The sequence below is a fragment of the Rhinoraja longicauda genome, chromosome 16 (genome assembly GCF_053455715.1).
Source record: "Rhinoraja longicauda isolate Sanriku21f chromosome 16, sRhiLon1.1, whole genome shotgun sequence".
In the NCBI taxonomy this organism is placed as follows: domain Eukaryota; kingdom Metazoa; phylum Chordata; class Chondrichthyes; order Rajiformes; family Arhynchobatidae; genus Rhinoraja; species Rhinoraja longicauda.
In genome coordinates, this window is record NC_135968.1 from 27,090,064 (window position 1) to 27,103,480 (window position 13,417).

At 39.7% G+C, this 13,417-nt stretch overlaps 1 protein-coding gene across 1 annotated transcript in view; it reads right to left on the bottom strand.

Moving 5' to 3' along the window:
- fhip2a (FHF complex subunit HOOK interacting protein 2) overlaps window positions 1-13,417 on the bottom strand; it is a 66,507-nt gene that overhangs the window by 17,028 nt on the left and 36,062 nt on the right. The window contains exons 8-11 of the mRNA XM_078413454.1: window positions 10,171-10,285; window positions 8,415-8,491; window positions 7,821-8,010; window positions 3,142-3,311 (exon numbers count right to left, since the gene is read on the bottom strand). Coding sequence (XP_078269580.1) covers window positions 3,142-3,311; window positions 7,821-8,010; window positions 8,415-8,491; window positions 10,171-10,285 — 552 coding nt within the window. The remainder of the gene's footprint in view (window positions 1-3,141; window positions 3,312-7,820; window positions 8,011-8,414; window positions 8,492-10,170; window positions 10,286-13,417) is intronic.

Genomic DNA, 13,417 nt, shown 5'->3' on the forward strand with positions numbered 1-13,417 from the left:
GGTCAGGCAGCATCTCTGGAGAGAAGGAATGGGTGACGTTTTGGGTCGAGACCCTTCTTCAGACTGATGTAAGGGGGGCAGGACAAAGAAAGGAGACAGTAAGACAGTGGGAGACCTGGGAAGGGGAGGGAAGGGAAGAGAGGGACAGAGGAACTATCTAAAGTTAGAGAAGTCAATGTTCATATCGCTGGGCTGTAAGCTGCCCAAGCGAAATATGAGGTGCTGTTCCTCCAATTTGCGGCGAGCCTCACTATGACACTGGAGGAGGCCCATGACAGAAAGGTCAGACTGGGAGTGGGAGGGGGAGTTGAAGTGCTCAGCCACCGGGAGATCAGGTTGGTTAAGGCAGACTGAGCGAAGGTGTTGAGCGAAACGATCGCCGAGCCTGCGTTTGATCTCGCCGATGTAGAGAAGTTGACATCTGGAACAGCGGATACAATAGATGAGGTTGGAGGTGCAGATGAACCTCTGCCTCACCTGGAAAGACTGTTTGGGTCCTTGGATGGAGTCGATGGGGGAGGTAAAGGGACAGGTGTTGCATTTCCTGCGGTTGCAGGGGAAAGTGCCTGGGGAAGGGGTAGTTTGGGTAGGAAGGGGCGAGTGGACCAGGGAGTTACGGAGGGAACGGTCTCTGCGGAAAGGGGAGGAGATGGGAAGATGTGGCCAGTAGTGGGATCCCGTTGGATGTGACAGAAATGTTAGAGGATTATTTGTTGTATACGCTGGCTGATGGGGTGGAAGGTGAGGACAAGGGGGGCTCTATCCTTGTTACGAATGGGGGGAGGGGGAGCTATTCGGATGACTGCGTGCTTATGATTGTGGTAAAAACAGATAACAAGAGAGAATAAATGATAGATCAGGTTCGTACATTTTCAATGTATCACTGAAGGGATTAAAGTCTTCCATGGGGATGTCTCAGCTTGATGCAAAATGAGGACAACCAATAAATCAGCAGAGGTCCAAAGTCCAAGTCTCCCTGATTTAGCGTGAAAGCTTACTTTGAATTTGCAGGGTAGAGAGTAACTCACTAATGCAGTTTGAAGATGCTTATATCTTGGTGAGGAAAGCTTTGAAGCTGCAGCGTGTGAACTCTATAAATTGAATCACAAGTAATACGTAGCTTTGTAGTGCTCTTTTGAAACAAAATAGAAAATGTTGTATTGCTTAACTTTCATAAATTATGGCACTGTGATGGCAGCACTGAGCATTTTAGACAACAGCAAACACATCCAGTGTTGTAGGTGACCCGGCAGACTCCGGTTGGCATCGGGTCCATTAAGGAATTTATTACCAACTAGTTCAGACATTAACATGGTGGAGGATTGATCACATACATACAATATGACGTTGTCAACCTTGAATTTATGAGCGGTCAAGTGGAGGCATAGCAGATGTGTATCAAGAGCATTTTCTGCTTTTATTGAAATTTTCCTAAATATACATTTGCGCTTCTCTTAGTTGTCACAGTCAGAAAAACTGTAAATATCAGTATCAAGTCAGCAGTCTGGCTAATCTGAAGTGAGGAAGTGTACACCCATTTCAGACCATAGTATTTTTTTTTTAATGTGTGTTCCAATGATAAAGTGATTTATTGAGATTCCATCAGCAATATAGTTTGTTGTCAAACCTACAGAATGTCCCAATAAAATAAACTGGGTCATTTCTATTACTCTGCCATCACTGATGTCCCAAGTGAATTATAAATTTAACAGTAGTTATTATGAATATATCCGAAAGGAGATAAATTTGATCTTTGGTTTTTATTCAGAGGATGAGAAGTTATTTCCAAGCATCCATTCCTGGGTTGAACCACTAATTCTGGATGTTCTTTGATTAGTTTAGTTGAGAGATACAGCGCAGAAACAGCCCCTTCAGCCTAACAAATCCGCGTCGACCAACGATCCCGACACACGAACACTACCCTACATACACTCAGGACAACTTACAATTTTACCAAGCCAATTAACCTATGTCTTTGGAGTGTGTGAGAAAACCGGAGATCCTGGAAAAAACCCACGCAGGTCACGAGGGGAATGTAAAAACTCCGTATAGACAACACCTGTAGTGAGGATCAAACCCGGGTCCCTGGCGCTGTAAAGTAGCAACAACTGCTGCACCCTTTGATCTACTGGGATATTTCCCAGACTTGGAAAGCCTGCCACTATTCACCGACACATATCAATAAAAGATTACTTTAAAGTACTCTTTGTCTCTGTGAAACAAACTCTATTCCAGGATTGGGCCAATAATTCACAAATGGAAGATTTGAGATTTACAACTTCAAAATGTTTTGTTCTATATTTTAGCTCTTTAGAAATAACATTTTAAATCGTAAATAGCTTTATAATTCTAATGTTAGTGCTCATTTTTTAAATTCATGCATTTTTAAAGTAGGATCTTGACATTTAGTCTGTGAATTAATTGCATTTTTATTTTTGTAGATTTGCTACTTAAAATATATTCTTGGCATTTTTTTCTTATTCAATATTGCAATTTCCATCTCCTGGATGAGATTGTAAACCTAGACATTGGAAAGCTGCTCTCCGGTGCTGTGGCCTAAAGTTATCCTCAACCAACAGTGCTGATAAAATAGATTAACTGATCATTTATTGAAATGCTATTTATGGAAAAACTCTGTTTCAAATGCCTGGAGTATTTCAATACAATGATGACTCCTGGCTAAAACATAATTGACTGTAAAGCACAGTTGACCTTTGGCAGATTGTTCAAAACATATCTTATACATGGATGTTTTTATTTTTGAAACCGATTTCCTTCAACCCGAATAACATGCCTTGTTCTCAATCTCCATATGATATCTCCTTGGCCCAGTATGAATGCCAATGTGCCAAAACAAAGGAATGGAACTACAGAACCGTTCCTACCCAAACTGCAGATAGGGAATCCACACTCATATAGTAAAGGGCAAAACACCCAATTTTCATTACCTAAATATTTCAGCTTTTAAAATTAGAAACTGACAAGTAAAATATTATGGTATTGAAACTATATATAAAACATGCACAGCATTCTTACATAAATAAATTGACATTTCCCTTTCATGAACAACCAATGCATTCAGTGACAAAGTGAAGTAATAATGAAAAAGAAATTTGATAAAAAATGTCATAAAACACTCACACTGCTCCTGCTATTTGCCCGTTCTCAACAATATCCTTGTCTTCTTGGCAAGGTGGCTTATTCTCGACATAGTTCCGTTCCACCAAATTCCTTAATACCATATTGTAAATAACATGCTCATTTGGCTTTTGCAATAGGTGTTCAAACATTCGCAGTGTCATTATACTGATCTGTAAAATACAGTAAATAGTGCAGATTAAATCATGCCTTTACTTTCAATTTGACTAAAAGCAAATTATTTGACCAGAAGATTACAGACATACAAATAAGTGACAAACATTAATAATTCAAACAAAATAGTTCAATGAGATATTCAATTAAAATAATTCAATACCAAACTCTGGATAGAAAAGCACAATTGGTTCAAATGTACAGTGGATGCATGCTTCTAGATTCTCTGAAGGTACTCCCAAGGGTGTGAACTTTTCACTCCTCATCTGCCTCAATCAATAATGGTATGGATCGTCCACGTAGCAGCAAACCTGCCATTAAGTCACAGGACTAGAATTAGGCCATTCGGCTCATCGAGTCTGCTCCACCATTCAAACATAGGCGATCTATTTTTCCTGCTCAACCCCATTCTCCTGCCATCTCCCCGTAACCTTTGACGGCCTTACTAATCAAAAACTACCAATTTCTGCTTTAAAAATACCCAATGATGGCCTCCAAAGACATCTGTGATAGTGAATTCCATAGATTCACCATACTCTGACTAAAGAAAATCCTCCTCACCTTCATTCTAAAGGTACGTCCTTTTATTCTGAGCCTGTGCCCTCTAGTTCTAGATTCTCCAACTGCTGGAAATACCCTCTCCACATCTACCGAGGCCTTTCATTATTCGGTTGATGCCTATTGCAAATGGGTACAATCTTCCATTGTGAAGTCACCAGTTCCTTGAAGAGCACAAACGTTTTCCTATTGCAAGTGGCATATTATGCCCCCAGAATTACTATAAAGAGTATCTCTGAGGCCATATCACCCCACCTTCACACTGATGCAGTGATCAAGAAAGCACCAGCATATTTACTTTCTCTTGTATCTGAGAAGATTCAATGTCCATGAGAATTCTCTCACACTTCCACACTTGTGGTTTTGAAAGCATTCTGATGGAATGCATCTCAGCTCTAGTATGGTAACTGCTCTAGTCTTGATTGCCTGAACCCATGGTGAGTGAGTGGTGAACGCAGACCAGCAAATCCAGCAATATTACTGAAGGAAAAAAAAAACTTTTTTCCTCTAAGTGCCCTATTAATCTATTAACCAGAGAGCTTCAGTTTATCACCATGGCTATCTTGGACTGACCCAATGGGAGAAACCTCCCTCATGTCCCTACAAACTCTCTCCACCAATTAAAATTGTGTCTCTCTTTCCCAGCTCTAAAGAAATGTCTTCAACCTGAAAAACTGATTCTATTTTCAGAACAGATGCTGTCTGACCTGCCTGGTGTTTCCAGTAATTGGTACTGCTATTTTAAATGTAATCAAGCCAGCTGTGCTTTGCAAGCTACAAGAAGTCAGTTGCCAAAGGCAGACAAGGACTGCTGGACCCGAACTGGTAAGCATCTTGCATTGCACTTACCTTTTGGATCCACTCATGTGCTAAAGCTTCAATTCTGATCTTTTCAATCCCCCCTGCCCCAGTCCCCTCCTCCAGCTGCACTCTATACTACCTGGTAGTCATTCCAGGTGGCTTATAACAGAAAACAGGGATCAAAAATAATTTGATCCCCCTCAAAACTGCTCACTCCTCCCCACTGCAACTGTTTATACACACACATCCAGCACATTAAATTGACGTTCAATGAAATTACCTTCACAAAGCAAACTAACACCACCTAGTGGCCAGAAACAGAGATTCAATCAATACAATACAATACAATACAATACAATATATCTTTATTGTCATTGTACAGGGGTACAACGAGATAGGGAATGCGCCTCCCATACGATGCAATAATTTAATTAATTTAAACAACAACAACCCAACGAAACAAATTGTAACAGTTTTAAGACAGAATAAAGTGCAAGTAGATCTGTGCCGGTTCACTGCGATGTGACCATCCGGCTCAGCAGGACCGGTTCATAGCAGCTATGGCCCTGGGGATGAAGCTGTTCCTGAGTCTGGAGGTGCGGGCATAGAAGGCCTTGTATCGTCTGCCTGATGGAAGGAGTTCGAACAGACTGTTGCAGGGGTGTGAAGAGTCTTTGTGGATGCTGGTGGCTTTTCTGAGGCATCATGTGTTGTAGATGCCCTCTATGACAAGGAAGCATGAACGCCTGCTTACAATTAAATTATTAAAATGCAGGTTTCAGATTCTAACTGGCCATGTATATATGCCATTCAAGATTTCATAAAATTGGTCTCTTCATAAAGAGACTTGAATCTATTTCCATTAAATACTTGCAGCAAGTACCGACACACAATCCTCAAAGCATTTGAAAAGATATATTTCCTTTGTTTGAATTATTCAGTTGAACCCTGAAGGCTTTGGTTCACTTTTAAACACCATATTGCAGTTGTAGTAGTATTTCTTAGGGGAAGGAAATTCTGTTACTTTTAACATAGGAGGGAGGAGGGATCTGGATTTGTACACTTTCATCCAGAAGTACTGTCTGTATCCAATAATCCAACTGAGTTAAGTTGCAAGAACGGAACGAACGGAATGACATTGGATGATACTCCATTGCTCAAGCAGTGACAGGATTTGTTCTTTTGGAAAAAGTAATGCTGAAAGGAATTACAGTGAAGCTCGGATAATCTGGGTTGCCAGGATTTGGTGTTACATTTGCAAATTTTCCAAACTATTATTCATTATTTCTATTAATGCTTCAACACTTTCTATCCACTTCTTTTGATGTTACACCATATGATTATTTTTTAAAGTGAATCATGTAAGTCGAAAGAAAGCACAGGAACTGTGGTGAGTGGGAAGGAAGTGCAGGAACCAAGATGGCAGAAGGTAGAAAGGGAGTCTAAAATAAAAGTTGAAGGGCGAGTTCCCAATGTGGTTCCTTCTACATTGTAGAAACCAACACAGATTGCTTGGTGGAGCACCTGCAAGGCTGATCCTGAGCTTCCTATTATCTGCCACATTAATACTCCAATCAACTCCCACACTGACATTTGGGAATCGTCATGTTCTGTGACAATGAGGCCAAATTCAAGCTTGAGGAACAGCATCACATCTTCAATCTGGGCATGCTGCAGGTTTATGGTATTACAAGGACACCATCTTCAGACTGATTGCAGGGGTGGAAGAAGGTGGAAAAGAGAAGTGGAGCAAAGCATGGCGTGAGGGATTTTTTGACAGGCAGATGGTTGGAGCAAAGGGCCGAGATACGAACAATTGGAGTGAGACAGATTTAAAGAGTTGTAGATTGTGAAGCCAGGGGAAGAAAGTCACAGGGGGGAAGAGATAGATGATAGGTGGGTGTCCAGTGGGGTTTCAGGAGAGGGAAGAGGGGTGGGAGGAAAGAAAAGAGTGGGGGGTGGGATTAGTTAAAGGCTACCCAAAATTGGAGAATTTAATGTTGAAAACTACCCAGACAGAATATGATGTGCTGTTCCTTTGGTCTGCATGTGGCCTCGCTGTGGCAATGGAGGTGGTGCAGGGCATTATTGTCACATCTGCATGATACAATGAAAAATGTTGTTTGCATGCTATCTAGTCAAATACAATATATAAGTATAATCAAATAATGTTATACACAAGTTCAATCAAGTTCCCGACCCGAAACATTACCCATCCTTTTTCTTCAGCGATGCTTCCTGATTCGCTGAGTTACTCCAATACTTTGAGTCTTCTTTGGTATAAACCAGCATCTGTAGTTCCTTGTTGCTACATACACCCATCCATCAGGTGATGCAAAGAGAAATATACCAGAGTGCAGAATATAGTGTTACAGTATTATAGCATTACAGTTATAAAGAAGGTGTGAATAAAACAAAGGTGCAAGGGCTGCAATGAGATAAGTTGGAAGATTGGAACTACTCAAGATTGAATTCTCCAACTTCAATGAACTTGATTTCTCCAACTTCAATGAACTTGATTTCTCTATCTGTATTAGTTCTTTACCTGTGACCCTGGCTCATCTTATCTAGTTGTTCTTCCCTGAAAGAGATGGACATGCCCAGCCCGACCTGTCAGGCATGCCTTCATGCTTTGCATTTTGCAACTCCTACATTCTTTTGTCGATGTTCTCACTCTCTCCCTGCTCCCATTCAATCAATAACTGGATAACTTCATTTACAGCTGACATGGTCATCCTGGTTTTACGCTATAGGAGACATTTGCCTTTATGCTCCCCGCAGCTTAGCAATCTTTTCTTTCTTCCCATTCTAATGAAGGGTCTTTGAGCAGAAAAGTTAACTCTGTTTCAAATCGTACAGATGTGGCCTGACCTATGGAGTATTAGCAATTTCCTGTTTTTATTTTAGATTTCACCATCTGCAGTTTTTCACCATTTTTCATTTATGGATGAGCAGGGAGCTCAGAACTGGGGCCCTAGTGAGTGGGAAGGGAGCACCACAAACATTACCTGCTGAGCCAGATGCCAAATTAATGGATTTCCAGATAATTGAGTAACAGATTATTGGAGTTTTATTGTGTGAAGAAATCTAGGAAACATTGATTGAAAGAAATCTCTATTAGTGTACATTTTGAATTCATGGATATTCACCTCATCTGACAGATGGTCACAATGTTCTATAAGCCGGTACCGCAGCTGATGCTTATTGTGTCCAGGTGTTTCAGGCTGTCTCCATTCTCCTAACAAGAAGAAAACTAACTCTTGCAGCATTGCATTTGACGTGATCTGACGGATGATGCGATTAAGTAGTGATATTGAGGTCAGAATGCCAATCTCGGATCTATAAGCATAAGTAAAAGAAAGTTTAGACATAATTACTGGAGTATAAAGAGGCAAAACAAATGGTCATATATACCTTGAGGGCAGGGTTTCTTGGCTCCTTTATACAAGTATACTCTGGATAGAGTGAAATTAATAAAAGCTCTAAGATGACAGCTACAGAATTGCACATTGACCACACTGACGGAGTGTCCATGCTCTCTCACTGGAATGCAATGTGGTAGTCATCAAGAGTGGGAAGAACAAGATCACATTTCCAAAGTACAGTCCTTCCCAATCATTACAATATATCCATGGTGACAAATAGGCTAAAAATTACAGAAAAGCACTGAAAGCACTCCTACACTGATTTTCTCCTTTGTTTTAGAAAGCAGGGAAATGAAGGCAAGAAATTAAGCTACTTACGTCTGAAGCAACTGAGGTTCCATAACTGGGACAAAGAATCTCTCTCGAATAGCCCTTGCCAAGGCTGCTGCAGTGACCTATAAAATGAAGAGCAGAATAAATAGAGCTGATGGTTATTTACACCCCATATCACGAACTATTATGGAGCTGATGGTTATTTACACCCCATATCACGAACTATTCTAATTTAATGGCACAATCCATGATACTTGAGATAAAGAACATTTATACAAGAAGAGGGACAAAGTTGTCCTAGTTGAATTACTTTTGGCCTAGTTAAATTACTTTTTTCTTTGCAATTTAAACTATCCAAATGTAATTTAAAATATCTCTGCACAACTTTTTACAACAAACATTTATCATTCTTCACAGTGTTGTCATTCTGAATGCATGTGTAAGCATTTTCTTAAAATTAATTTCCTTTATTCTTACTTCTTGACTTACTTTAAAAGTCCCAGTTTACCTTAGGGACATTATTTAATGAGGACTATATTTTTCATCTGTACAAGCTGAATTTCTTTCAAACTTCTTGCAAGAGTCATACACTACATTCAAGAACAACTTTCTTTCTTTCTCAGTCTGTGTAATCATCCAACTATTCAAGCTACATCCTGAAAAGTTCCATCACCTCCTTAATCACCATACCCTTATGGAAACAAATGTCATTTGGAACTCAAATGCACGCACGTTCTTATGCATTGTTTTTTAAATAGCTTTTCATTTTAATTAGTTCAGAAAGAAAACGTTGGAAACATTCAGCAGTTCAAGCAACATTTGGATAAAGAGAAATAAAGGTAACTTTTCACGACAAACGCCCTTCAATAGAACGGGGGGGGGGGAGACAGAGGAAATACTAGTTGTACTTAAAATTGTTGACAGAGTGGAGCGTGGGGCCAATTGATCAAAGAAAATATTTACAAGGTGAAATTTGTTGTATCAGAATGGCATCCGACAGCACAGCCTGACGACCTGGCATATCCTACATTCTGTATTTTACAAAGCAACTTGCTTTCTCTCTCTCCCAGTCCTGATAAGGGATCTTTCACATGAAATGTTAACCATTTTTCCAAAGATATTGCCTGACCTGCTGGATGTTTTTATTATTTTCTGTTTTTACTTCAGATTTTTGCATCTCCAGTTAAAAAAATTGTTTTAATCTATTTCAGAAATATTTTCAATATTTTTTGCTATTTGTGAATGATCTGTAGAAGTCATCCAGTGAAATGGTGTTATACAGTATTTTAGAAGGTAGATGTATTGCACCATCTAACACAATGTAATTTTTGTTACATTGGAACACATTAATGTGACCACAAGATTAAAAAAATCTGAAATAGTTATGTATGGGAATTAAGCTCAGTATCTTTTCTACTATATTCATTTGCCCCCATCTCGTAACACAAGGGTATGTACATTGAGGTTTTCAATATTAGGTAATCGACATTCCCTGGGCTCTATTCTCTCTCCATCTAATCTGTCCAGGTCCTCCACTACACCATCTCCCTATCACCCAAACACTATATTATCTGGATCTCCTTTTCCTCCCCCAATGGTTCCATTTATTACAGACCTTACTTTCAGATTCAGGCATCTGCAGCCTCTTATGTCTCCACTTATCTTCCAACCTGCCTCTACTCCCACACGACCCTCCTCCCACATGGCTCCCTCTGCTTTATTTTCTCCCCTTTAATCATTTGGAACATTGAGGAAAAATAATGACAGAAAACTTCACAACTTTTTGTGTTGTTGTTCATACCTTCTGGGCTTCCTTAATCAGCTGGTCACAGTAATCCAACCAAGACAGGAAAGAGATGAGGGCACGCTTTCCTGGAAAAGCTGTGGTATCTTCTTTATGGCTATAAGAATCCAAACTGTAATACAGAAAGTACAAAACAAAAGTTGATTGGTATAAATTATTTGTTAAGATTTTTAGCTTTGTAAACTTTTGAAGGAAGGCACCTTGTCATGCTATAAATCTACAAGTTAGATTCTAATTGCAAAGCACAACAGCAAAGATGTTCGAAATTGGAAATAAAATAAAATTGCTGGAAAGGCCTAGCAAGTCTGACAGTATTAGCAAAGAATGAATCAGAGACAATCAGTTGATGGCCTTCCATCAGAATTTAGTATGATCCACAGATGTTAACAGACTCCAGTTTAGTTTAGAGATACAGCGCAGAAACATTCCCTTCTGCCCACCAAGACTGAAGCCAATTAACCTACAAACATGCACGTCTTTGGAGTGTGGGAGGAAACCAGGGTACCCGAAGAAAACCCACGCTGCCTCAGGGAGAACGTACAAACTCTGTACAGACAGCACCTGCAGTCAGGATTGAACCCAGATCTCTGGCGCTGTAAGGCAACAACTCTACCGCTGCACTATCATGCTGGCCCATGTTACCTTATTATTAAAATGGAAATTACTATACATATTACAATCAAGTTACAATACTGAATTACTAACTGATTTTTTTGTTGAAATGCTGCCTTCCAACAATGATATTTCAAAATTTAAAAATGTTTAAGTTTGAAATGTCAAACTAAATTATCAACCAAATGCTGAAGTTGCTGTGAGATCAGAAAAGCCGCCATAAAATGCAATTTCTTTCTTTTCATTCAATTCATTATGTACTGAAAGTGGGCAGTGCAATTTCCTGAATCACTATCCATCAAGTTTAAACTGCTGATAATCAAAAAGTCAGTAAAATATTATTTTTTGTACAACTGAAAAAGTATGTTTGCATCGCAAAATACTGAATTGCCCTATAATGCACTGACTGAAGTTAGTCCATACAAAGGCTTTTTCAGCCCGAAGATTCTCTTAACATGTGACATTTTCAAAGGTTCTTATCAATGTACACATATGACCCTGTTCATTCCAGACGTTTCCCCAAGGCCAACAGAGATGAAAACTATCATCCTTTTAAAGCATATTTAAAAGTATTTTTAAAGCAGATCTTGACAGGTTTTTGATTAGTGAGAACAACGGTTATGGGGAGAAGACAGGGGAGATGGGGTTGAGGGGAAAAATAGATCAGGCATGATTAAATGGCAGAGTAGATTCAATTCTAATGGCCTAATTCTGCTCCCATGTCTTATGGTTTTATGTATACAGAGTCTGGTGTACATGCTTCCCACATACCTGTACTAACTCCTCCAGGTGACGGAGGCTTGGCAAGATTTATTCCCTAACAACCCCTACTTCCCAAGACTAAAAATAAAAAATATTAGAAAAATATCGTTCAACGTCATTGCCATTCAATTAATTCTTCAATTCAATTCATTCAGCGTTTTCCAATATCTCCACATCCACAAATGTTAAATAAAAATATAATGGTAACTCAGAAGCTCAAGTGGGTAAATCACTAAGAATTACTTCAATGGTATTAGCAAGAGCACTATATCAGATGAGAAAAATTACCATGCCGAAATACACAATGGAACTGTTATGCTGCTTTAAAGGCAGCAATTGTCATGAGAAAGCAAAGAATGGATTGCAATATAAAGCTGACAATGCAGTAGTGTTGAAGGAGTAGCAGCAGTTATTAAAGGTTCATCCTAGAATAGCAAGGATAAGAGTTCAATAAAGCATTGAACTTCAGATCAGAATTTATAGCCAGCTTCAGACAGAGGAAAGAAATGTTATGGCCCACCCTGAATCAATGTACAGGAAGAGTGAAATGCAGAGTACAGTCCACTGTGGCACTAAATATATAATTAATCCACTGAACAGAAATTTGGTTCAACTTGCAGCTGAAAAACAATTTAACCAAATTCTCTCTCGTTTATTTAAGATTGATGTTTCAGATAAATGTAAAATACTCGTAATTCAGTTTTACTCCCTTCATATTACTCACCAACCCAGAAACAGTGTGCCTACAGATTATGATTATGACAACATTCGAGCTAAGTCATACAGCATGCCCTTCAGCGCATCTTGCGCACACTTACCAAGATGGGTCCTCAACACTAGTCTCACCTGCTTACGTTTTACATTTCATCTTTCTAAACCTTTCCTCACCATGTACAAGTCCAAATGGCTTTTAAATGCTGTGATACTACCTCCTCTGGCAGCTTGTTCCATATACCCAACCACCCTTTGTGTGAAAAAGTTCCCCTCCCTCAAGTTCCTATTGTCTTTCCATTCTCGCCTAAACCAAAGTTCTTTGGTTCATGATTCCTCTAGTCTGGGTAAAAGGCTGTGCATTTACCTTATCTATTCCCCTCATAAGTTTGTATGTCATCGGAGCAGAATTAGGCCATTCAGCTCAGAGTCTACTCCGCAATTCAATCATGGTTGATCTATTGTTCCCTCTCAAAATCTCGTGCCTTATCCCCATAACCTTTGACACCCTTACCAAACAAGAACCCGTTTATCAACACGAGGAGCAAAATTGTGCCAATGAAAGTCAAAGAAGCCATTATGAGACTGAGAAACAAGAATAAAACTGTTAGAGACATCAGCCAAATGTTAGGCTAACCAAAATCAACTGTTTGGAACACCATTAAGAAGAAAGAGAGCCCTGGTGAGCTTACTAATCTCAAAGGGACTGGCAGGCCAAGGAAGACCTCCACAGCTGATGACAGAATTCTCTCTATAATAAAGAAAAATCCCCAAACACCTGTCCGAAGGATCAGGAACACTCTTCAGCAGTCAGGTGTGGATTTGTCAATGACCACTGTCCGCAGAAGACTTCATGAACAGAAATACAGAGGCTACACTGCAAGATGCTACCACTGGTTAGCCGCAAAAATAGGAGGCCAGGTTACAGTTAGCCAAGAAGTACGTAAAAGCGCAACCACAGTTCTGGAAAAAGGTCTTGTGGACAGATGAGATGAAGATTAACTTATATCAGAGTGATGGCAAGAGCAAAGTATGGATGAGAGAAGGAACTGCCCAAGATCCAAAGCATATCACCTCATCTGTGAAACACGGTGGTGGTGGGGATGTTATGGCTTGGACATGCATGGCTGCTGAAGGTACTGGCTCACTTATCTTCATT